Source organism: Caretta caretta, chromosome 5 (genome assembly GCF_965140235.1).
Source record: "Caretta caretta isolate rCarCar2 chromosome 5, rCarCar1.hap1, whole genome shotgun sequence".
NCBI classification, from domain to species: domain Eukaryota; kingdom Metazoa; phylum Chordata; order Testudines; family Cheloniidae; genus Caretta; species Caretta caretta.
Window position 1 is genome coordinate 14,102,575 of NC_134210.1, and position 25,416 is coordinate 14,127,990.

The 25,416-nt window shown below is 44.7% G+C and overlaps 1 protein-coding gene and 1 long non-coding RNA gene across 2 annotated transcripts; one reads left to right on the forward strand and one right to left on the reverse strand.

Annotated features, from left to right (window-relative positions):
• Nucleotides 1–236: 236 nt before the first annotated feature.
• On the reverse strand, nucleotides 237–9,722 carry IER3IP1 (immediate early response 3 interacting protein 1). The gene is made up of 3 exons (XM_048850507.2): nucleotides 9,567–9,722; nucleotides 3,206–3,307; nucleotides 237–438 (listed from the first exon to the last, which is right to left on the reverse strand). Exons 1-3 carry the CDS (start codon nucleotides 9,655–9,657, stop codon nucleotides 383–385), a joined length of 249 nt encoding a protein of 82 aa, XP_048706464.1. The 5' UTR covers nucleotides 9,658–9,722; the 3' UTR covers nucleotides 237–382.
• On the forward strand, nucleotides 8,781–25,416 carry LOC125636802 (uncharacterized). The gene is made up of 3 exons (XR_007356727.2): nucleotides 8,781–9,121; nucleotides 14,370–14,439; nucleotides 24,887–25,416. It is a non-coding gene; the product is annotated as an uncharacterized LOC125636802 (long non-coding RNA).

Below are 25,416 nucleotides of genomic sequence, written 5' to 3' on the forward strand. Positions count from 1 at the left end.
AACTGAAAACTCTACAACTTATTTTTTAAATAAAAATAAACCTAAGTGTACTGGAAGGAAATTCACCCTGAGTCACAAGACATTTGTTTTGTAATCATTACAATAAGTTACAACACTGTAACAGTTGGCACTATTCACCATCAACAGTAAAACTTTTTGCAGTCCAATGTATTTACAGCACTGTTGCATTGATCACGTTATCTTGTGTAATGAAACTGCAAGTGAACATTAAGAAATAAGATAAATAGAAATTGTGTCTTTATTATTTTAAATTGAATGTCAAGTTTGACAGCTAAGCCATGTTGGATCCAATAAACTCATAGTGGTGGTGGGCGGCCTCTCCACTTCAGTTGTCCAAAAACTCATTTTCAACAAATGGTCTTCAACCAAATAGCAAGAGCAACACAATTGTAATCGAGTTCACGGCTATTAATGGCACTGTGAAAAAAGAAAAAAAGTTATGGACATTCTCTTTTTACACTGGACAGGCACAGAATGGCATATAATCAGAGAGCCTGGAAAATACCCATTAAACAGGGAGTTAGTTACTGCTTTTTTCAAATTTAATTTGGTTATGCAAACTGAGAGTTTGTGAAATGTTCTGGAGCCAACAAGCCAAGATACAAAGAACAAAATAGGAAGCAGAAGTACAAGCTGTATTTAACGTATGCTAACAGCCATCAGATGATAGCCTCTAGCTACTATCAACATGGATTGGACATGTATCAGTAAACTAGAAGTGAAGGAGCCCTGTATTTTCATTGAACATTCTCTTGAACCATCCAGGCCCCAATTACATTTAAGACTGCTAGGAATTATTGTGATTTCACTCACCACTCACACTTTGTATGTGAATCAACTGAATTATGATGCTTTAAGTAAGAATCGAGAGTCAGGTCAGTAATGAATTGCTAATTCTCACTGCTACTATTTTGGAATATCAAGATTCCTGTGTGATCATGCAGAACACAATCTCGGTGGATGCTGGCCTACAAAATGTTTCCAGGTCTTTTGTTGTCTAGTGATATAGATTACTTTCTATCTGGAGAAGTAAATATCTCATAGAATCATAGAATATAAGGGTTGGAAGGGACCCCAGAAGGTCATCTAGTCCAACCCCCTGCTCAAAGCAGGACCAATTCCCAGTTAAATCATCCCAGCCAGGGCTTTGTCAAGCCTGACCTTAAAAACCTCTAAGGAAGGAGATTCTACCACCTCCCTAGGTAACCCATTCCAGTGTTTCACCACCCTCTTAGTGAAAAAGTTTTTCCTAATATCCAATCTAAACCTCCCCCACTGCAGCTTGAGACCATTACTCCTCGTCCTGTCATCTGCTACCACTGAGAACAGTCTAGAGCCATCCTCTTTGGAACCCCCTTTCAGGTAGTTGAAAGCAGCTATCAAATCCCCCCTCATTCTTCTCTTCTGCAGGCTAAACAATCCCAGCTCCCTCAGCCTCTCCTCATAAGTCATGTGTTCCAGACCCCTAATCATTTTTGTTGCCCTTCGCTGGACTCTCTCCAATTTATCCACATCCTTCTTGTAGTGTGGGGCCCAAAACTGGACACAGTACTCCAGATGAGGCCTCACCAATGTCGAATAGAGGGGAACGATCACGTCCCTCGATCTGCTCGCTATGCCCCTACTTATACATCCCAAAATGCCATTGGCCTTCTTGGCAACAAGGGCACACTGCTGACTCACACCAGCTTCTCGTCCACTGTCACCCCTAGGTCCTTTTCCGCAGAACTGCTGCCTAGCCATTCGGTCCCTAGTCTGTAGCTGTGCATTGGGTTCTTCCGTCCTAAGTGCAGGACCCTGCACTTATCCTTATTGAACCTCATCAGATTTCTTTTGGCCCAATCCTCCAATTTGTCTAGGTCCTTCTGTATCCTATCCCTCCCCTCCAGCGTATCTACCACTCCTCCCAGTTTAGTATCATCCGCAAATTTGCTGAGAGTGCAATCCACACCATCCTCCAGATCATTAATGAAGATACTGAACAAAACCAGCCCCAGGACTGACCCTTGGGGCACTCCACTTGATACCGGCTGCCAACTAGACATGGAGCCATTGATCACTACCCGTTGAGCCCGACAATCTAGCCAGCTTTCTACCCACCTTATAGTGCATTCTTCCAGCCAATACTTCCTTAACTTGCTGACAACAATACTGTGGGAGACCGTGTCAAAAGCTTTGCTAAAGTCAAGAAACAATACATCCACTGCTTTCCCTTCATCCACAGAACCAGTATCTCCTTACTAGCCCAGAATTCTACAAAGGCCCTCTTTCTAGGAACTAGTTGATGTCATCTTGTTGCCAAATACGTTGTTTAGGCAAAACTCATGACACTAACAGCCAGGCAGCTTGTTTTCCTGATGACTGAAAAGTCATTGAAAGAGTTTAAATCATTCACACAGCCCTTTTTGTTGCCTATTGGTCCCCTGACTCCCAAAGCCCCATTTCCAAAGCAGATCTGAGGAAGGTGAGAAGAGAATTGGAGAGAGCGGAGGAGGAGGAGGAAATGAAGAGTCCAACTCATGGTGGGATCAGCTCTTGCAGTCGGTGAGTAATTGGGGCTCCTCCTACCATACCCCTTTTTTAAGGTTTAATTTTATACAGGGGATGGCGATACAATAATTCCAGCTGTCACAATGAAGGGGGGTTGGATGGTCACAGTTTATGAAGTATGGAAGGTAAAAAAATTACATAAACTCTTCTTTCCCTGAGGCAGTTGCACAGCTTTCCATCACAGAACTGTAGGATTTTTTGTGTTTTGGGGTACAGGAAAGGGGGGAAAATTGCTTTTATGATAGGCTGAGCACACGTATGGATAGGATGGTCTGCTGCAGAGCCAACATTACAAGCCTGCGTGGCTTGGAAGGCAGTGAATATATTCTGCTGTATCAAGCCTTTGGTGCCGCACATGGCCATTAATCATGTGACCTGCACCTTCCCTCTTAAGAGTCAATCAGAAGGATAATCCATGCATTTTCCACCAAGCAGCTTAGGGAGAGGATCGGAGAGAACTGATGGAAAATAATGAGTAAAAACCATAGCCAGGGGGTGAGGTCTGATGGTAAATATGGAAAAAGGTTCAAATGAAGCCTGTATTAAGGAGGCAAAAGTCCTCTTTAATGAACCAGTCCAAGGCACCTGAATAACACACAGTAAGTACCTAACTAAACTGTTCTTTTCATCTTACCCCTCATGACTGTTCGCACAGATCGAATAAGGTTCATTAGCTGTGCTTTAATTCCTGGTTCTTCTCCGAATCCGCCAATCCCTTGATCTGTTCCCCAGCCAACTGTATAATACAAAGATTGTTAAACCATATTGAAAAAAATCACACACTTGTATTATTAGAAAATTTAGAAATTGATCTATCTTGCAAAAAGATTACTTTCAGCCACTAGTAAAGTCCTAACACGATGATGAAATCAGATTTCAGACCAGTAAGCCTTACTTTGGGACCAAGTAAATCAGTTGAAATAAGGAGTGAAAAGAGAATGATAAAACACCTAAATGAGTAGAGGAAAAGTGTGCCTATTTAACCTATGTCAATTCACAGAGCGTGTCAGAAGTGGATAAAGGAGATCTGATTGACAATGTATGTGGACTTCAAGAAAAAAAACCAACCCTTTGATAAACCTCACAAGAGACTATTGAGGAAACTGAGTAATCATGGGGTGAGTGATGAAGTCCTATTAAGGACTCAACTGGCTAGGAGACAGAAAACAAAGAGGAGGAATATTTGTACCCCAAGGTGTTTTTTAATATATTTATTAATGAACTGGAGAAAAGGGTGAAGAGCGAGACAGCCAAATTTTCAGAGGACAAGGCTAAGTTAGTCAGGACTACAAATGTCCATGAGGGACTCAACAGAGTTAGACATATGCATAGCACAATGACAGATTAAATTAAGTGTTGACAAATGCAAGGCAGCGCCCATTGGAAGGAATAATTTAAACTGCTCTTATATATTGCTGGATTCTAAATGAACTAGCCACTCAGGGAAAAGTTCTGTGTATCATTGGGGATAGCATCATAAAAACCCCTGCTCAACATGCAGTAGTATTTAAAAAACAAAGAAGGTGTTAGAACATACAAAGAATGCAACAGAAAAAAACAGTGAAACTATAATAATACTATTATATAAAATAAATGGTATACCCTGACCTGGAACCAGTCACTCACAAAGAAAAAAGATACAGCAGAAACAGAGAGGGTTTAGAGACGTGACATATGACTGAGGTATGAAATACTTTCCCTATGAACGAAGTTTGAATAGAATGGGTCTCTTTAGTTTGGAGAGGAGACAAATAACAGGAGGCACCTCCGAAGTACACAAAATAATCAACTGCAAAAAGAAAGTAAACTGGTTGTTCAGATTTACCATTTCATGCAATACAAAAACAAGGGGTGACTGAATACAATTAACAGGCAACAAATTTAAAACTTATAAAAGGATTTAAAAATACACATCACAGCCTGTGGAACCCATTGCCACAAGAAAACCTTAAGGTCAAAGTTTTAGCAAGAGTTATTCATTTATTTTTAAGGATTAAACAGCTATATAGATGAGAAGATCCACAGTTAAATTAGAAAGGACAGGATTTTTTTCTTACTAAGGAATCCCCTTATGCTTCAGGATCTAAACCAAACACTGATGGGGGTTTGGAAGAAACTTTCCCTTTAGGGGCTGGTTATTACATAATTATCTACAAGAGGCTTCCTTTATAAGGGTCACAAATCTGGTCTGTTCACTGTCACGATACTGGACTAGACAGACAACTGGTCTGACCCAGTCTGGAAATTGCTATGCCTGGATTCTTCTCTTTGAGCAAGAACCTACTCAGAATGCTTATTCCCTGATCCCAGCACAGCACAAAGTGGCCCCAACCGATTGTGTCCCCCGCATGAATCCACTGGGGAAGAGCAGAGAAGGGAAGCCACCAGCATACTTACCAACAATCCCAGTTTGGCCCATCACAGGGAAATGCTATACCCAACAAATTCCTGGAGTCTATTTATTTTATGAGATGTATGGTAAAAGTTTGTCAAGGGTGTTCAAAGCTTGGGATGGATGCTCTTTTGTGTAGTACAGTACAATACTAAGTTGCAATTTAGAGACCTGGGTTTTACAGAGAGGCAAAGGAGAGAACGAGGCAGAGAAATTGAGGAGAGATCTGGGAGCAAGATACTAGGAACAAAAATAAAAATGAACACAAAATTGCAAAAATAAATATAAAAGAAGAGAGACAAGAAGAAACAGAGAGAACAGACAAGAGGGATGGAGAAAGACTCGACAAAAACAACAATGCTAACACACACACAGTGTGCGCCAGGTGCATCTCCAACACATCAAGGTTGGGAACTACTTACAATGGATTCTTCCTAATGGTTACATACTTTTATTATCCCAAATACATGATAAGAAACACATGCTTGGATACATGAACAATTTGAAAGTACAAAGGCTACATTTCATATTATTTACAGAACCTGTAATGCTGCCAGATACTTACAAGGGATTGTGTCAATCCTATAAATCCCCTGTACAGAGAACTCCCACAGATTTCAATAGGAATTCACCTATAGCAGGAATGGAGGCTCTGGCCTTTGGATTGGGTGAGAAATTGGAAGATCAAATAAACTAAGTTTATTGCACACAACATTCCAGCACCTCAGGAATCTCAGAATTTATCTAAGAAAAATATACCATTTAATTTCAAATCATTCCTGGAGTCGAACAAAACTACCTAGTTTGCTGGATACTTCAATATTACTGACCATTTAATAGAAGAAACCAATTCATAATCATACATGGCTAAAAGACTCCTGCACACATTTCACTCTCCATCACTCAGACAAGAGCATGATGTGAGGCAATCACACGACCAAATGCAAAGTAGTAATATATCTGAAGTTGTGTAGATTCATGATGCCTCCCAGACCTTTCATATTAAATCCCTTTAATATCTATAAAAGGTATCATGATGGTTTTATGGCTTGTGTGCCTTAATTTGAAGCTTTCACATTAAGAACATAAGAATGGCCATACTGGGTCAGACCAAAGGTCCATCCAACCCAGTATCCTGTCTGCTGACAGTGGCCAATGCCAGGTGCCCCAGAGGGAGTGAACCTAACAGGTAATGATCAAGTGATCTCTCTCCTGCCAACCATCTCCACCCTCTGACAAACAGAGGCTAGGGACACCATTCCTTACCCATCCTGGCTAATAGCCATTAATGGACTTAACCTCCATGAATTTATCTAGCTCTCTTTTAAACCCTGTTATAGTCCTAGCCTTCACAACCTCCTCAGGCAAGGAGTTCCACAGGTTGACTGTGTGCTGTATGAAGAAGAACTTCCTTTTACTTGTTTTAAACCTGCAGCCCATTAATTTCATTTGGTGGCCCCTAGTTCTTATATTATGGGAACAAGTAAATAACTTATCCTTATTCACTTTCTCCACACCACTCATGATTTTATATCCCTCTATCATATACCCCCTTAGTCTCCTCTTTTCCAAGCTGAAAAGTCCTAGCTTCTTTAATCTCTCCTCATATGGGACCTGTTCAAAACCCCTAATCATTTTAGCCAGTATATCTTTTTTGAGATGAGGAGACCACATCTGTACGCAGTACTCAAGATGTGGGCGTACCATGGATTTATATAAGGGCAATAAGATATTCCCCATCTTATTCTCTATCCCTTTCTTAATTATTCCTAACATCCTGTTTGCTTTTCTGACTGCCGCTGCACACTGTGTGGATGTCTTCAGAGAACTATCCACGATGACTCCAAGATCTCTTTCCTGATTAGCTGTAGCTAAATTAGCCCCCATCATATTGTATGTATAGTTGGGGTTATTTTTTCCCAATGTGCATTACTTTACATTTATCCACATTAAATTTCATTTGCCATTTTGTTGCCCAATCACTTAGTTTTGTGAGATCTTTTTGAAGTTCTTCACAGTTTGCTTTGGTCTTAACTATGTTAAGCAGTTTAGTATCATCTGCAAACTTTGCCACCTCGCTGTTTACCCCTTTCTCCAGATCATTTATGAATAAATTGAATAGGATTGGTCCTAGGACTGACCCTTGGGGAACACCACTAGTTACCCCTCTCCATTCTGAAAATTTACTATTTATTCCTACAATTTGTTCCCTGTCTTTTAACGAGTTCTCAATCCATGAAAGGATCTTCCCTCTTATCCCATGACAACTTAATTTACGTAAGAGCCTTTGGTGAGGGACCTTGTCAAAGGCTTTCTGGAAATCTAAGTACACTATGTCCACTGGATCCCCCTTGTTCACATGTTTGTTGACCCCTTCAAAGAACTCTAATAGATTAGTAAGACATGATTTCCCTTTACAGAAACCATGTTGGCTTTTGCCCAACAATTTATGTTCTTCTATGTGACTGACAATTTTATTATTTACTATTGTTTCAACTAATTTGCCTCGTACTGACGTTAGACTTACCCGTCTGTAATTGCCGGGATCACCTCTAGAGCCCTTTTTAAATATTGGCATTACATTAGCTATCTTCCAGTCATTAGGTACAGTAGCTGATTTAAAGGACAGGTTACAAACCATAGTTAATAGTTCCGCTATTTCACATTTGAGTTCTTTCAGAACTCTTGGGTGAATGCCATCTGGTCCCGTTGACTTGTTACTCTTAAGTTTATCAATTAATTCCAAAACCTCCTATAATGACACTTCAATCTGTGACACATTACAGGATGTCAAAATATTTATCAATAATATTTTGTTCAACAAGGGAGACCGAGTACTGGGGAGTGTGGGGGCATAAAATCCCTTAACCAGGAGGACTACAGTCTTAGGTTTTCCAGTTGTACTAGAGGTTTCCTTAGCATGATTTACAACTAGGGCTTATTTTTTTAAAACACTGGTTTATATGTAATTTAGCATTCAGTGTAGACAAGGTCTGCTGTGTTTAAAATTGTATTAGCTGGTCACAGGTATACCATCTGACAACTTTAAACACAGCAGGCCATGTTTACATCATGGCCCCATCTAGAGTAGGGCAACAGATCCTTTTAAAAACCTGTTATTCCTTCCCTAAAGTTGACCATGACCAGTTAACATTTTTAAAGGTGTTAAACCCTGTCTACACTAATGATTCAGAGCATGGTAACTAATATGCTTTTAAATATGGACCTATTCTCTTAGTCTAGACACGTGCCGGGAGCTAGATCCAGTCTGACACAGCACTAGTTAACACACATTATAATGCATTATACATAAAGCTACGATTTTGTCATGAATATTTTTAATAAAAGTCACGGACAGGTCACGGGCAATAAATAAAAATTCACGGAAGCCGTGACCTGTCTGTGACTTTTACTAAAAGCATCCCTGGCAAAATGGAGAGGGAGGAGGATCCAGCACCCTGCCCCAGTGGCGGGGAGCTGTGGCCCCCACCCCTATCCAGTGGCTGAGCAGCTGGAGGGAGATCCCCCTAAGTAGCTGCCAGGGTCCCCCCACTACCGCTACTGGCAAGCTCCAGTTCCCTCTGACGCCGCTGGTGGGAGCTGGGGGGAGATCCCCACCACCTGCAGGGCTGGGAGCTGCAGGGGCCCCACCATCCGTGGCAGCTGGGGAGCTCCAGAATCCCTCAGCCATCCATGGCGGCTGGAGATCCCTGGGTCCCCCTGCCGCCGGGGACCCGGGGCGAGGGGCAGGGCTCTCCCACCATCCGCGGCGGCTGGAGAGCTCCGGATCCAACCGCCACCGCCGGCGGCCGGACAGTTCCAGGGTGCCCTGCCACCCATGGCAGCTTGGGGGGCCGCACTGGCAGCAGTGGTGGGTCAGCTGCGGGCTTTCCCTTAGGGAGGGTCCCCCGCTGCCGGCGGTGGCTGGGCTGCTGCGGTGCCCCAGTGTCAGGGAGCTCTCTGGAAGTCCACGATCGTAGCCGTAATTCTGCAATCCAGTAAGAGCGGCCCAATACGAGAGATCACCACCTCTTCCCCCACCACCACCACCACCACCACCACCCCTCTCTCATATGCGGAGGCTGGCACCGGCAGAGCGACACCTGCCCTGCCCGCTGTAACACCCACCAGCATTTCCCAGCCCGGACACGCCCGCAGGTGAGCCCCAGTGCCGTGCGGTGCCCTCCCCTCCACGCGGGCCAACGCCTTCCCGCTCTCCGACGGGCCCGCCTGGCTAGCGGGCAGGGCGGGCCGACGCCGGCAGCAGGACCCGGGGAAAGGGAACCGCCAGCTCCGGCGGGACCTGTCCGGCCACCTCACCCCGCTTAAACAACGGCCGGAGAAGGCCCGGCCCGGTGCTGATGCTAGGGGCGGAAGGGCCCGGAGATGCCCGAGCGCCCGCTGGGGGAGGGAATGATCCCCGGCCCCCCGTGCAGCCCAGGCCCGGGCGCGGTCCCCAGCGGCAACCCAAGGGAGGCGCCCGCCGGCACCGGGGGCAGGCAGCGACCCCTCCCGGCCCCACACGGGCGGCGGCTCTGACCCCACGCCCCGAGCGGCGGGTGGTGGGGGGGTTTCTCCGCGAGCCGGGGTGCGGGCCCCTCACCGTTGCGGAGGAAGCGCTCCTCGTGCAGCACGGCGATGGCGTTGACGACAAGCAGCGCGGCCTGCAGCAGCGCGTACAGGGTGAAGGCCATGGCCGCCGCCGCCGCCCCCGCCGCGGCCTGCCCGCGCGCTCAGCCCGCCGCCGGGGCGGGGCCGGGACGTGGCAGGGCTGGGCGGGGAGCGCGCGGGGGGCGGGAGCCGCGGGCCGGCCCGCCCCGGGCTGAGGGGCGGGAGCCGCCGGCCGCCTGGCGCGGATTGAGCCCCCGCCTGAGGGGCAGGAGAAACCCACGTTGCTCCGGGGGAGAGGCCCCGCTATGCTTGAGGAGGGACGAACCGAGCCTGGCGCCCTCCTGGCAGGGAGGCAGCGATTTGCCGAGTCTGTCTGACAGGGCGGCTTTTCCTCGCCTTCACACAGGGTGGGGTCCCGGCTTGGGTCGGTCGGGCTCCCCGCGCTGTGACCCCAGCGAAGCCCGTGGGGCGCCCTGGTGTAGCCCCCTGCAATGGGAATGCTCCGGTACCCCGCCGGCGCCGTAGCTGCCCGCAGACCCCTTTCAGGGGGGACCGCCCCTGTGTCCCAGCAAATCCCATTCTTCCCCTGCTAAAAGCTCTCTTGTTTCAGTGGGATGAAAAGGTGCAGCCCCCCTACTTTTCTCCCCAAGTGTCCGTAGAAATTTGATCAGGGTCGGTGACTGTCAATTTCACCGCAGACACAAACCCATGAAAAAATGTTTCCACCCATAATAATCAAAATTTACAGCTTGGCAAAGTAAGAAAAATGCTGTCTGAGAACGTGTTCGCGCGTGTTTTAAGGCTATTTACTTTGTGTACTTTGATGTGCGATGTTGACAGTTTGTGTTTTCAGGTTTTAAAGCTTTAACGTTTTGAATCTCAACATCCACTATCATTAAATAATTATTTTCTAACACCCCCACCCCCCGCCATTGTCTGACATCCCTCCATAACTGTGAAAATTTAAATGGATAAACATTTTAAAAAATCTTAAAACCTATAATTTTGCACAACTGTGAGCATTTAAATTGATAAAATAAAAAGCTTAAAAATAAACATCAATATCTGTTGAAATTCTTTAAAAATCAAATTCTGCAAAGATTACATACAAATATGCCATTTTTAGCTGTTATGCATGAGTCAGTAATTCTCATAATTTTAATATTAAAACACATGCTACATATATAGGATTCACATACACTGTAAGTAGATATATTTAACCAACATACCAACATTGTGACATAGAATCATAGGACTTGAAGGACCTCGAGAGGTCATCTAGTTCAGTCCACTGCACACATGGCAGGACTAAGTATTATCTAGACCATCCCTGACAGGTGTTTGTCTAACCTGCTCTTAAAAATCTCGAATGTGCTAACAGAATGTTGGGAATCATTAGGAAAGGGATAGATAATAAGACAGAAAATAATATATTGCTTCTATATAAATCCATAGTACACCCACATCTTGAATACTGTGTGCATATCTGGTTGTCCCATCTCAAAAACGGTATATCGGAACTGGAAAAGGATCAGAAAAGGGCAACAAAAATTATTAGGGGTATGGAACAGCTTCCATATGAGGAGAGATTAGTAAAACTGGGACTTTCCAGCTTGGAAAAGAGACGGCTAAGGGGGGATATGATAGAGGTCTATGTAATCATGACTGGTGTGGAGACAGTAAATAAGGAAGTGTTATTTACTCCTTCTCATAACACAAGAACTAAGGGTCACCAAAAGAAATTAATAAGCAACAGGTTTAAAACAAACAAAGGGAAGTATTTCCACACACAACACACAGTCAACCTGTGGAACTCCTTGCCAGATGATGTAAAGGCCAAAACTATAACAGGGTTTAAAAAAAAACTATGTAAATTCATGGAGCATAGGTCCGTCAATGGCTATTAGCTGGGATGGAGGGGATGCAAAACCATACTCTGAAGCAGTGGTTCTCAGTCTAGTTACCATTGTGTGCCTCACATGCAGCTCTGTGTGTGTTTTGTGGACCGCATCCACAAAATATATATACTACTTGTCTGGCCCTGAGGATGTCACATGGGCTACAGTTGTGTGCATAGGTGGCATAAGCAGGGGGAGGCATTGTCTCTCCAAACAGCCAGGGGACCCCGCCCCCTTCCATGACACTCCCTGCGTGTGGCTGCAGCTCCCAGTAGTTCTCCCAGCTCCGAGTCCAGCAGCAGCCTCCCGCACTGCAACCTGTGCTCCGGAGCTGGAGAGGCTGGGGTCGCACGCTGCCTGCCTTCCCGCCTCCCTCCGCCCGCTGGGCTGGGGAGGCTGGGACCGCAAGCCGCATGCCTTCCCGGCACTCCTTTGGGTCTGCGGGGCTAGCTGCAGGACTGGGCCTGTGGCCACGGTGGGGGGGACAGCTCTGGTGTGGGGGGGGAAGCTGGGCTCCGGCAGGTCCTCAGGCTGAAGGGGCGGGGCCTCAGGTGGCAGGGGCAGGGCTGGGGGGTTAGCTTTCCGCAGCCAGCGGTTCATGCACTGCCCATGGTTGCATGCTGATTGGGCCGCAAGCAGCCCATGGGACACTTCTCTGAAGTGTCCCTAGCCTCTGTTTGCTGGATGCTGGGAATGGGCAACAGGGTGTGGATCAGTTGGTGATTATCTGTTCTGTTCATTCCTTCTGAAGCACCTGGCATTGGCCTAGGGTTGCCAACTTTCCACTGGCACAAAACCAAACACCCTTGCCCCGCCCCTGCCCCTCCCCATCCCTCCTCTGTGGCCCCGGCCCCACTCACCCCATCCCCTCCTCCCTCTGTCACTCGCTCTCCCCACCCTCACTCACTCGCTCATTTTCACCAGGCTGGCTCAGGGGGTTGGGTTGCGGGAGGGGATGAGGGCTCCATCGGGGGGGGGGCAGGGATGAGGGATTTGGGGTGCAGAAGGGGGCTCCAGGCTGGGGCTGAGGGGTTTGGAGTGCAGGAGGGGAATCAGGGTTGGCGCAGAGGGTTGGGGCACAGGGCTGTGTGAGGGCTCTAGCTGGGGATGCAGTTTCTGGGGTGGGGCTGGAGCTGAGGGATTTGGGGTGCAGGAGGGTGCTCTGGGCTGGGACTGAGGGTTCAGAGGGCTGGTGGGGCAGGGGGTTGGGGTGTGGGGGGGTGGGTAATGAGGGCTCCGGCTGGGGTGTGGGCTCTGGGGTGGGACTGGGGATGAGGGATTTGGGGTGCAGGAGGGTGCTCCGGGCTGGGACTGTGGGATTCAGAGGGTGGGAGGGGGCTCTGGGTTGGGGAGGGGGTTTGGGGCACAGCGGGGGCGAGTAAAGGCTCTGACTGGGGGTGCGGGCTCTGGGGTGGAGCTGGGAATGAGGGGTTTGGGGTGCAGGAGGGTATTGCAGGCTGGGATTGAGGGGTTTGGAGGGCAGGAGGGGGATCAGGGCAGGATTTGGGGCCCAGGAGGGGGTCAGGGAAGCTACCTCAAGCAGCTCCCAGAAGCAGCGGCATGTCCCCTCTCCGGCTCCTACACGGAGGCGCGGCCAGGTGGGTCTGCGCGCTGCTCTGTCCACAGGTTCCTGGCCAATGGCAGCTGTGGGGACAGTGCTTCGGGTAGCGGCAGCGTGCGGCGCCCCCAGACTGCCCCTATGCGTAGGAGCTGGAGGGGGGACATGCCGTCTGCTTCCTGGGAACCGCGCGAAGCAAAGACTAGCAGGGAGCCTGCCAGCCCTGCTGCACAGCGCCACCAACTAGACAGTCAACAGCCCAGTCAGCGGTGCTGACTGGAGCCACCAGGAACCCTTTTCAACCAGGTGTAGCAGTCAAAAACTGGACGCCTGGTCACTCTATATTGGCCACTATCGGAAGACAGGATACTGGGCTAGATAACCTTTGGTCTGACCCAGCATTGCTGTTCTTATGGGCAAGCTGGACACACAGCACCATCCTGATGAGGCCTCGTGTTCTAGAGACATGGATAAAGGTAGCAGGGGACAAATTCTGCATTCCTTTTACATCCTGTTGTAGCCAGTAGCAATTCTGGGTGTGCAAGGAATGCAAGAATGGGCCTTAGAGTGCACTTAAATTGGTTAAAGAAAGAATGCCTTAATTAGTGTTCATGTATTAATCAATTAATTTTATTGAAGTCCTTTGAAAATATTAAACACTATATACATGCTAAATATTGTAATTATGCTATTTATATTTAATTTGATGCATAACATCTGTGGGTTTATTTATTTAATTTTAATTTTTGTTTATTTAAATGTTTGCACTAGTAGGAAATAAAAAAGTCAACTCAGATCCCCATTGTTGTCTATCCAAAATATAATGTCCGCAGGAGTCAAGATTTCTAATAGATTCCAAAATAAAACAATTATATTTTATATTATACAGATTGGGGCCTCTAGGCACGACTGTAATACAAATAACAAAAATAATATTAACTGGTGCTCAGGGATACTGTATAGTTATTGATGTGTAAATGTACAAATTTTTCTCTCTTGCATCCTTCAGTCTTATTGGCTGAGGAGTTCTGATTTGCATAATCACACTACTTTTATTTCTCAATAATCATACAGTATGCAAACCCCTTAAGTCTGAGTGGTTGATAGCTTTTATTACCCAATCAGAGCACAATGATTTGCATAATCACTGCATTTTGATAGTTGCTATAGTCATTTTGCTTTGATAGCTATAGTGGTTTTGTGCTTAACATATTTGACTGGGACTCAGGCAGCACGGGTTCTAATCTTTTCGCCATCATAGATTCTCTATGTGATCGTGGGCAAGTCACTTGCATCTCTATATCATGAAGATATCACAATGTATCTCCCTGTCTTACAGATACATTGTGAGGATACATCCATTAATGGTTGTGAAGTGATCAGTTACTACAGTGATGGAGCCAGTACAGGTATGGTCAATAGATACTTACTGAATTTTCAAGCTGTATGCCAGCCACAAAGGCTATTTATCAGTTCCCTCAGCTTTATTTCCGGAAAACACCTCAGTCTTTGGTACAGCACTTTAGTCCAAGGTATAGTTTTGTGGATTTAAATAATCATGATATTAATTGATTGCCAGATGGAACTGAAAACAAAGAGATCACCATTTGTCTAAAAGTGTAGAATATCATATATTATTAATTTTTCCTTTCTGTAAATTCTTTTTGTTAACAATGGAACATTTGTCATATTTGTAGGGGAGGAATGGGGGGGACGAGGCACGGCTTGCAGAAAGAAACCAGTAATACAAATGTTTGCCAGTTAAAGCCCAGGATGATAAATAATCCCAATTCAGAAAAACAATTAAGCATGTGCTTCATTCCTGTTGAAGTCAATGGAATTTAAATCCATGCTTAATTTTAAGCATGGGTTTTTCCAGTCACATGGCCTAACATCTTTCCAAATTTCCGCCCTGCTCCTGCAAACACTTTTGGATGTGTTTAATTGTACGCATTAACAATCTCATTGAAGTCAATGGGACTACTCAATTGAGTAAACATAAGCAAGTTTGTAGGACTGAGGCCTTAAATATAACTTCTTTATTTTTCATCTAGATTTTTTAGAACTGCAAGTTTAAAATTTTAAAACAAAGCAATTTTAGTTGTCCAAGACAAAACAACAGTTTCTGAATATTTTTAAGCATGAAAAATAGCCATTTCTCATGCTTCTGTAAATAAAAAATAGCCAATCTGAATTTTGCCAACCTTCCCAGTTTTAAAAAAAAAAATCAACTTTAGGCAGAAAAACTTTCAGCCAAAAGGGTCATTACTATTTTTCATATAATTACAGGTGCTGGAATAAAGTGGTCTAGAATGGGAGTGCCTTCTGTATTCAGCTATAACTTATAGCTTCCTGGTAACAACAGATAAAAAATACAGATAAATATGAAATACAGATAAAAAGCAGGTATTTTCTAATAACGACTGTCAACAAGAACCATTTCCTGTGCAATATCCCTGTGAAACCCAACTTATAAATAAATACTAACCTCAGTGAAGTACGGTACTAAAAAAATAGATTTTTTAAAAATAAGAATACAAGTTATGGCTTGAAATTTTTACCCCATAACTAAGATGTATTTCCACAGAACAGCTGCTGTAAAGCTTGCATAAATTTGATATGATTTTAATCTTTCTAAAATCCATTATGGCAACTTAACAACCACACAAGTCTTATCTTTGAATCATCACATTACTGTGGTTGAAAAGAAAACCAGACAGAGTTGCTTGCATTAAAGAGGAAAACGTATTTTTGACGCAATGGGAATGTTACCTTTCATCACAGTAGATTTCTGTGGTACCATCTGAAGAGTGTAGTCAATCATCATAAAGGAGAGTTTGAGACTACTTTACAAATGTCAAAGGCTTACCACTCCGGCTGGAGAAGTGTTTTGAAGTCCTGATATTTTTCCATAATTTTAGCTTTGCCCTCGTTCATTTGTTATTCTGTAGTGTCATAAGTTTACAGAATACAGTGCATTGGGCATGAGGGTGTTGATGGTGTTAGCACCTTTCAGGAGGCATTCAGCACCTTTCAGGATTGGGTCCTTTGATAGCATCCATTTTATGAATTAATTACTCCTTAAGAAGTATCTTCTCACACCTGTGCTATCTAATCCTCTCCTAGGGCCTGATTCAAAGCCTACTGAATACAAAAGAAGTCTTTTTGTTGACTTTATTGGAAGTGAGATCGGCCTCTTAATCCATTTGTGCTCTCAGCTTTTTGAGTTTGTTTCTTTCTCAAATACTTTTATGACAATCACCTTCTCTGAACATTATATGTGTATAACAAATAGTGACCAAGTTTGAAGGCAAATATTTGTAAAAATGTTGTCTCAGAGATACGGGAAGGTTTGGAATTTGTGATATAATACCTAAAGAAGACCTGATAACAGTGTGCAAAAATGTTAAAGGATGTTATAAAGAAGATGGTGGTGATCAATTGTTCTCCATGTCTGTGAAGGTGGAACTAGAAATAATCAGCACAATCTGCAGCATGGGAGAGTTATGTTCACAGAATCATAGAAGATTAGGGTTGGAAGAGCGTTCTATCCTCTTTGGAACCCCCCTTCAGGTAGTTGAAGGCTGCTGTCAAATCCCCTTTCACTCTTCTCTTCTGCAGACTAAATAAGCCCAGTTCCCTCAGCCTCTCCTCATAAGTCATGTGCCCCAGCCCCCTAATAATTTTCGTTGCCCTCCCCTGGACTCTCTCCAATTTGTTCACATCCTTTCTGTAGTGGAGGGATCAAAACTGGACGCAATACTCCAGGTGTGGCCTCACCTGTACCGAAAAGAGGGGAATAATCACTTCCCTCGATCTTCTGGCAATGCTCCTACTGTTAGGCTCCTACTACTAGGTTAGATATTAGGAATTTTTTTCTAATTGTACTGATAGTTAAGTACTGCAATAGGCTGCCAAAGGAGGTTGTGGAATCCCCATTATTGGAGGCTTTTAAGAACAGGTTAGACAAACACCGTTCAGGGATGTTCTAAATTTACTTGGTCCTTCCTCAGCATAGGAGGATGAACTAGATGACCCTTTGAGATCCCTTCCAGCCCTACATTTCTATTTTTCTATGACTCTTTGAATTTATTACACATTTGTGGTAACTTTTCTGCCCTGATCCAAAGCCCATTTCAGTCAATGGAAAGATACTCTAAAAAAACCAACACTTTTTTTTTCTTTAAATCTACACTTTGTTAAGGGACATGATTCTTCCACACCTGCTTTGCCAGTGAAGCTTAGAGACTCTATAGTCCAGAGCTAATCAGCCTGCAAAGTGTCCATCTGAGGTGTACGGTCCTGTCAGGGAACCTGGTCCAAAATGCTTGTTCTCTAACCTGGGATCTGATCCTACAGTCGGACCCTTGCAAGTGGATCTTTGCCCTGATGCAGAATATGGTGTAGGATCAGGGCCACAGTTACAAACCTGGGGCCTGATTCTCCTCTCACTGACACCAACATAAATCAGGAGTAACTGCACTTAAGTCAATGGAGTTAAATTGCGGATCTTAAACATAAAAAAGAAGCTTACAAGAAGTGGAAGGTTGGACATATGACCAGGGAAGAGTATAAAAATATTGCTCGGGCATGTAGGAATGATATCAGGAGGGCCAAATCGCACCTGGAGCTGCAGCTAGCCAGAGATGTTAAGAGTAACAAGAAGGGTTTCTTCAGGTATGTTGGCAACAAGAAGAAAGCCAAGGAAAGTGTGGGCCCCTTACTGAATGAGGGAGGCAACCTAGTGACAGAGGATGTGGAAAAAGCTAATGTACTCAATGCTTTTTTTGCCTCTGTTTTCACTAACAAGGTCAGCTCCCAGACTGCTGCGCTGGGCATCACGACATGGGGAAGAGATGGCCAGCCCTCTGTGGAGATAGAGGTGGTTAGGGACTATTTAGAAAAGCTGGACGTGCACAAGTCCATGGGGCCGGACGAGTTGCATCCGAGAGTGCTGAAGGAATTGGCGGCTGTGATTGCAGAGCCATTGGCCATTATCTTTGAAAACTCGTGGCGAACGGGGGAAGTCCCGGATGACTGGAAAAAGGCTAATGTAGTGCCAATCTTTAAAAAAGGGAAGAAGGAGGATCCTGGGAACTACAGGCCAGTCAGCCTCACCTCAGTCCCTGGAAAAATCATGGAGCAGGTCCTCAAAGAATCAATCCTGAAGCACTTGCATGAGAGGAAAGTGATCAGGAACAGCCAGCATGGATTCACCAAGGGAAGGTCATGCCTGACTAATCTAATCGCCTTTTATGATGAGATTACTGGTTCTGTGGATGAAGGGAAAGCAGTGGATGTATTGTTTCTTGACTTTAGCAAAGCTTTTGACACGGTCTCCCACAGTATTCTTGTCAGCAAGTTAAGGAAGTATGGGCTGGAAGAATGCACTATAAGGTGAGTAGAAAGCTGGCTAGATTGTCGGGCTCAACGGGTAGTGATCAATGGCTCCATGTCTAGTTGGCAGCCGGTATCAAGTGGAGTGCCCCAAGGGTCGGTCCTGGGGCCGGTTTTGTTCAATATCTTCATAAATGATCTGGAGGATGGTGTGGATTGCACTCTCAGCAAATTTGCGGATGATACTAAACTGGGAGGAGTGGTAGATACGCTGGAGGGGAGGGATAGGATACAGAAGGACCTAGACAAATTGGAGGATTGGGCCAAAAGAAATCTGATGAGGTTCAATAAGGATAAGTGCAGGGTCCTGCACTTAGGACGGAAGAACCCAATGCACAGCTACAGACTAGGGACCGAATGGCTAGGCAGCAGTTCTGCGGAAAAGGACCTAGGGGTGACAGTGGACGAGAAGCTGGATATGAGTCAGCAGTGTGCCCTTGTTGCCAAGAAGGCCAATGACATTTTGGGATGTATAAGTAGGGGCATAGCGAGCAGATCGAGGGACGTGATCGTTCCCCTCTATTCGACATTGGTGAGGCCTCATCTGGAGTACTGTGTCCAGTTTTGGGCCCCACACTACAAGAAGGATGTGGATAAATTGGAGAGAGTCCAGCGAAGGGCAACAAAAATGATTAGGGGTCTGGAACACGAGACTTATGAGGAGAGGCTGAGGGAGCTGGGATTGTTTAGCCTACAGAAGAGAAGAATGAGGGGGGATTTGATAGCTGCTTTCAACTACCTGAAAGGGGGTTCCAAAGAGGATGGCTCTAGACTGTTCTCAATGGTAGCAGATGACAGAACGAGGAGTAATGGTCTCAAGTTGCAGTGGGGGAGGTTTAGATTGGATATTAGGAAAAACTTTTTCACTAAGAGGGTGGTGAAACACTGGAATGCGTTACCTAGGGAGGTGGTAGAATCTCCTTCCTTAGAGGTTTTTAAGGTCAGGCTTGACAAAGCCCTGGCTGGGATGATTTAACTGGGATTTGGTCCTGCTTCGAGCAGGGGGTTGGACTAGATGACCTTCTGGGGTCCCTTCCAACCCTGATATTCTATGATTCTATGATTCTATGTGTGAGAAGAACCAGGTTCCATGGTTTCATTTTGTACTGCAGATAACATCTTAACTGTGTTTCACTAGCTAAAGCTGTTATTGTCACTTAGCTAGTCACACCTATTGGACTGCATTAGTAATAAAGTTAAAAATACAGTACATATTGTGAAAGTTTCACAGCCTTTTCCCCACTGAAGTTAATGGGGTTTTGGAATATGCAGAATTTTCAATATTTTGCCAAATGTATGTATGAGGAAAACCTCATGTAGAAAAAACTTTATTTTTATTTTAATACTGAGTATGTCAGACACATTGACAGCCCTATTATTTTCTCGATTACTGTAGTCGTAGGTATCTATAAATCCCTCACCATTACTGTAGTATTTGAGCCCATCAGCGTATTTAATGTATTTGTGTTCAGTACACCTGGTGAGATATTAAAATCAATGGGAGTTAACAAGTGTAATAGAGATCAGAATTTAGTCCATTATATTTAGGGCTTCTGATTTCACATTTTAACTGATAAACATTGTTAAAACACCCCCAATACAAAATTGTTTATGTAGTAAACACCGGAAAAGAACTGGAAATGGTTACTTGTGTCTGTAGGCTTGTCTACACAGAGCAGTAATGTGGACTACCTTGCATATTTTCCTGTGAAATATCTTGCTGAAGGGGGAAGGGAATAGGTCTTGGCAGAATAGGGTGACCAGACAGCAAAAGTGAAAAATCGGGACAGAGGGTGGGGGGTAATAGGAGCCTATATAAGAAAAAGACCCAAAAATCGGGACATCTGATCACCCTACGGCAGAATTTGCCAGCTGGAGCTAAGGCCTTCAGACTGGGACCAGAGGGAAGTGATCTTCAAGATCTAAGGTGCAGGAGACATCTGCATAGTTCCTGTCCTCTTTCTACCTCCAGCAGTACTGGTGTCCTGAAGAAGACCTGCTGCCATTGGCTGGGTCCCTCTGTGGCAACTCAGGTGCAGCTCTGGCGGCTAATTAGCTAGAGCGAATACTGTATTAACTCCAAGCCAGAGTTCTGTGCAGAAATTCTACAGGAATTGATACTACAAAGTGGAGCCAAGCCCCCAAATCCCAAAGCTCTGCAGCACTTTGACAAGTTGAACCCTAGTAGACACCTCTAGAGAGTGGGGGACAGTTCAGCAAAGGAGAGCTTGCATTTCCATTTGGGGAGGGAATGATCCATCCCTGGGTTTCCTTCAATAATATTTTTATACTTTATTTATACAGCTATTGACAGAGATACTGTACATACATACATATATATCACAAAGAAAGTTGGAACCCACTCTTCACCACTGAAAAGAATTTGAATTTTTCAATCCTGGAATGTTGCAGATTCACTTTCCAATGTCCCACCATTTTCCCCTTACGACAAAGGAAATGAAGATGGCCTATGTTAAGCAACGAACAGACTTCACTTTGGTCATGTATATCCCAGAGCTTTCTTGGCATTTTTCTCTCCAAATGAAAACTTTGCTGCTGGGAGAAACCTTGGTGTCATCATTGCTTTGGCGAGGTGTCAGCGGGTGTACTAGAGGATGTGAATGACGAGTAAGGTAACACTCAACTGGACAATTTATTTTCAGAGCTGGGAAAGCTCCTTGGGTAGAGTTTCCTGTTCTGAGAAGTAGTTTATACACGCAGGACCAGTAAAATCCACTGTTGAAATCGTGTCACAACTATTGTGCTTCATTGTAACATTTGCCAGAACCACCTCAGTTGTACTAGGATCGTTGGAAGAACAGCAAAATTTACCTTGACTGGAACAATAAAAATAGAACAAAACAAACATTAGCTACCAGATAAGTCTGAGTTTGATGGGCTTGGACACTTCCACAATCTAATTCATAATATTTTCTAACTTCAGTGAATAAGAACATGCAACTGTGAACTACACATTTTAGGAAAGGAAGAAATCTTGAGACATCTCTGGCTTGCATATGATTCTGGACATGACCATCAATAATGCTGTTTCTCTTATATTTTTCTACCTCATAGCATAATAACAGACCCACTGCTCCACCCCTCTCCTGTCCAACCTAAAGATGGTCAAAGTTTTTGGTTTAAAGGGTTGATTTTTTGTTTTGTTTTGTTTTCTAGAAAGAAAACAGCTTTTAAAATATATATGAACATGTCCGTGGAAAATTTAAAAAAACCCTGAAAATACCCAAAATTTTCAGCTATATACAACAAAATTGTTTTTGGAATTTTCTGTTATTCAACAATAAAAACCCAATACATTTCCGAGAACAAAATTCAAAAAACAAAAACAAATAAAACAATTAAAAAATTCATTTTAATGAAAAATTTTCACACAAAGTTTTTCAACCAGCGTTTGTTCAAACACTGTTGCATGGGGACACAGGAGCCTCTATGAAGTTATGCTCTACAGACTACAGGGTGTTGGCAAACTCTGAGCATGGGCTCCCCAAATCCTGCCTCTGCCCAGTGCATAGTGGAGCATTGCATTTTATATCTGCAGGATATAACTGGCTTTAACTGGCTTCCTTAAACTTCCTTATTAACACTGACTGGATACACATCTAAAGTGGTAATACTTACTTTCTGAGAACTTTCACTGCAATAATAATCACAGCCAACAGTAACATACTTCCACTGATAGACACCATGATGATCTCATAAATTGCATTGGAAGGACCTTGCAGAGTATAAAAAGCATGGATGAGTTTTGCAGTCAAACAAAAGCCTTAAAATGTGCAGCCCTTTGTGTCATGGTCCCAGGATGATTACGTTTATTACTAATTATTAATTTATTATTATTACTTATTATTTTAAATGGCCAATTCTCTAGTTTATTGTGGAGCTGGGATTTTAACAACATTACAGTCTATGGATTGAAGGGCTGATAATTTCAGAGGGTAAGGTGGACATTTAAAAGCATACTTTGCCAATTTGTGCCACCTTTCATTCGAAATCTCAAAGTGCTTTACAGCTTAATGCATTAACACTTCACTACTGAAATAAGTAATTCAATACCTGTTTTACAGTTGTCACAGAGCAGTGAAGTGACCTGCCCAGGGTCAGACAGAAAGTCAGTTGCAGAGCTGGGAGTAGAACCCAGCTCCCCAGATTATATTCTAACCATTAGACCGGCAGCCTCTTCACATGTGCATTACTGGGTAATTTCAGCCTTGGATTATCAGTCTAAATATCCGCCCACTTCATTGTTAACTCATTTCTTTGTGAGTATGAAAGGTACCATAGAGACCCAAACGTGCTTCTGTTTAGAGGATGGTTAGTCACTGAGAGAAGTAAAAACCCACTGGATCAAGCAGCCTCTCCTTGTACAACAGCACCAGCTAGGAGGAAATTGCAGTGAGCAGACAGTGGCTTGCCCAAGCCCTAGGGGCTCTTTCCCCAGGAGCAGCCACCCAGCACCAGCTATGGTTGAGGTCTCACAGCATATGTCATCTCCATGAGCCTCTCCTCCTGGGCCTGGGGGCTGGGGTACAGGGCTGGTTACCTCCTCTCCCCTTCTCTCCACAGGGAAGAGCTGTTGCAGCTTCCTGATGTCATCACTCACTCAGCTCTGACAACTGGCCTCTGGAATTCCCCTTTCCCTCCGTATTTGCTGTATTGCCATTGGTTGTTGGACCCCTTTCATCCTGCTCCTCTTCTGCCACTAGGGACCATAGCTCTTCAACCTCCTTGGGCTTGATCCAAGCTCACTGAAATCAACGAGTGTCTTTCCATTTACTTCAATGGGCTTTGAATCAGGCCCCTTATCTTCTTCCTTATCCTGTTCCCCACTCCTCCCGTTCCAACAATCCCTTCTTCCCATCCCATAAAAAATCCCCAAAGACCTGGGGTTAACCTGCCGAGTGCCTGTCTCCCCAATTACTCTGCCCACACATTGTATCCCTTTTGTCTATTTAAGTTTCAAGCCCGTTGGGGGCAGAGACCATGCCTGTCTATGTGTTTGTTCAACATCTAACTCAATGGAGCCCTGATACTTGTAGTAAAGTGGTCATGAGAGGGTTAACTGGGTTACCCAATGTATTATGGGATGGAGCCATGGTTCACCCCTTCTTTACTTCCCATTTTAGTCAGTGGGAGTGTCCCTGCCACACACTCTTTTGTGGTGCAGTTAAATAAAGCAGCAAATTCCCAGCCTGCAGTCCTCTGAGTGGACTTATTTTTGTTGCACAGAGTGGTCCCATTATACAAATAGTGACTGGGGCCTTTGAGCAATACTAATACTTAATAATAATTGAAAGTTCTTATGAGAACAGCTTAGAGAAGTAAGGCACCTGCATGCTGGAGAACCATTGTGCCATGAAGTGTCTTGTCACCATCACTGGCCATGCTGCAAAACAAAATCAAACAGGAGATTCAGACCATGCGCTATTGTTGAAATTCAGTCCATCTGTCCTAGATAATTATATAGCACCTGAACACACCACCAGCCTTAACATATTTACCCTCATAACACCCATGTGTGACAGGGAAGTATTGCTATCCCCATTTTACAGATGGGGAACTGAGGCACAAAGAGGCTATGTGATTTGCCCACAGTCACACAGGAAGTCTGTGGTAGAGAAGGGAATTGAACCCTGTTCTCTTGAGGCCTAGGCTATCACCCTAACACAGGGCCATCTTTTTCGTCAACTTCCCTGTGGTTGATGCCTAACTCCTTTAACAATCTCAGGGCTTGTTTACACTACAAAGTTTTGTCGACAAAAGGCAAGTTTTGTAGACACACTGCAATGTGACTTTTGGTGGCAAAAGCCCTGTTTTGGCAACAAAATAAAACCACCCTGATGAGAGACATAAAGCTTTTTGTGGAAAATTTTTGTCGACAAAGTGCCAGTGTAGACACTACGCTTGATTTTATCACTTTAATTGGCCTCCAGGAGGTGTCCCATAATGCCCCTCCGGACTGCTCTGGTCAGCAGTTTGAACTCAACTGCCCAGCAGCCAGATAAACAACCATCTGCCCCTCCCCCTTAGAAGCCTCAGGAATTTTTGAAGAGAGGTGGAGAGGTCTCATTGCATCTTCCCAGGTGACCATGGCAGGTTATAAACGCTTTCCTGCCTAGACCCTCGCTTCCCTACTTACCCTCAGCAGTGAGATGTCTGCTAGAATGAGCCCCTCCTATGGAAAAGTGTGGGAGAATTTTAGATTTTTTTCCCTAGTCAGCTGCACCACAACCCTTGCAGAGTGCTCTTTTCCCATGTACAGTGCTCCTCCCTCCAGCCAACACTCACCATGCTTTGGGTGTTCGCAGAGATGTCCACTTGCCAAGGGTCAGTGAGAAAGAAATTGTTATGTTACAAAAGGTGTATTTTACTGAAATGTTTCAATGCTGTGCGTGAATTTAACAATCATGCTTCTGTGCATTGTTCCTTGTGCTTCGGCAGATGTGGCCTTCAGAAACACCCCACACACACCGGCTGAGCGTCTCCGCCAGATAAGAAAGTGCCCAAGACGGAGCAAAGAAGACATGTTCTGGGAGGTACTGCACTTCTCCAATGCAGAGAAAAGGGAACACAAGGAGTGCAGGGAAGCCAAAAGGCAGGACAGAAAAGAAAATCAGGAGTTTGTTAAAGACGCTACTGAGTGGATGATTAAGGTCATGGAGGAGCAAACGCAGATGCTGAAGTTCTGAATAATGCTGCAGACTGAGCAGATCTGTGTCCACCCTCCCCTGAAGCACATTCAGAACTCTTTTTCATGCCCCCCCATCAACTCCGCCTGCACAGTCTTTCCACTTTCTGGGACTTCTCGGTTTCCCCTTCACTGCACCCTCTTGGACAACTTTCAAAATGGTAGCTGGACCTACACACAGCTCTGAAGGTCTGTCCTTCCCAGGTGCCTCCTTTCCCACCAAGCATCGTTGTGTGTGTGTGAGTTGTTTCTTGTAAATAAAAACAAAGTTTTTGAATGACAA

Coding starts and splice junctions, on each gene's coding strand:
- IER3IP1 (XM_048850507.2), bottom strand. CDS start 9,657: ATGGCCTTCACCCTGTACGCGCTGCTGCAGGCCGCGCTGCTTGTCGTC. Junction 3,308..9,566: donor GGAGCGCTTCCTCCGCAACG/GTGAGGGGCCCG, acceptor TGTATTATACAG/TTGGCTGGGGAACAGATCAA. Junction 439..3,205: donor TGTGCGAACAGTCATGAGGG/GTAAGATGAAAA, acceptor CTTTTTTCACAG/TGCCATTAATAGCCGTGAAC.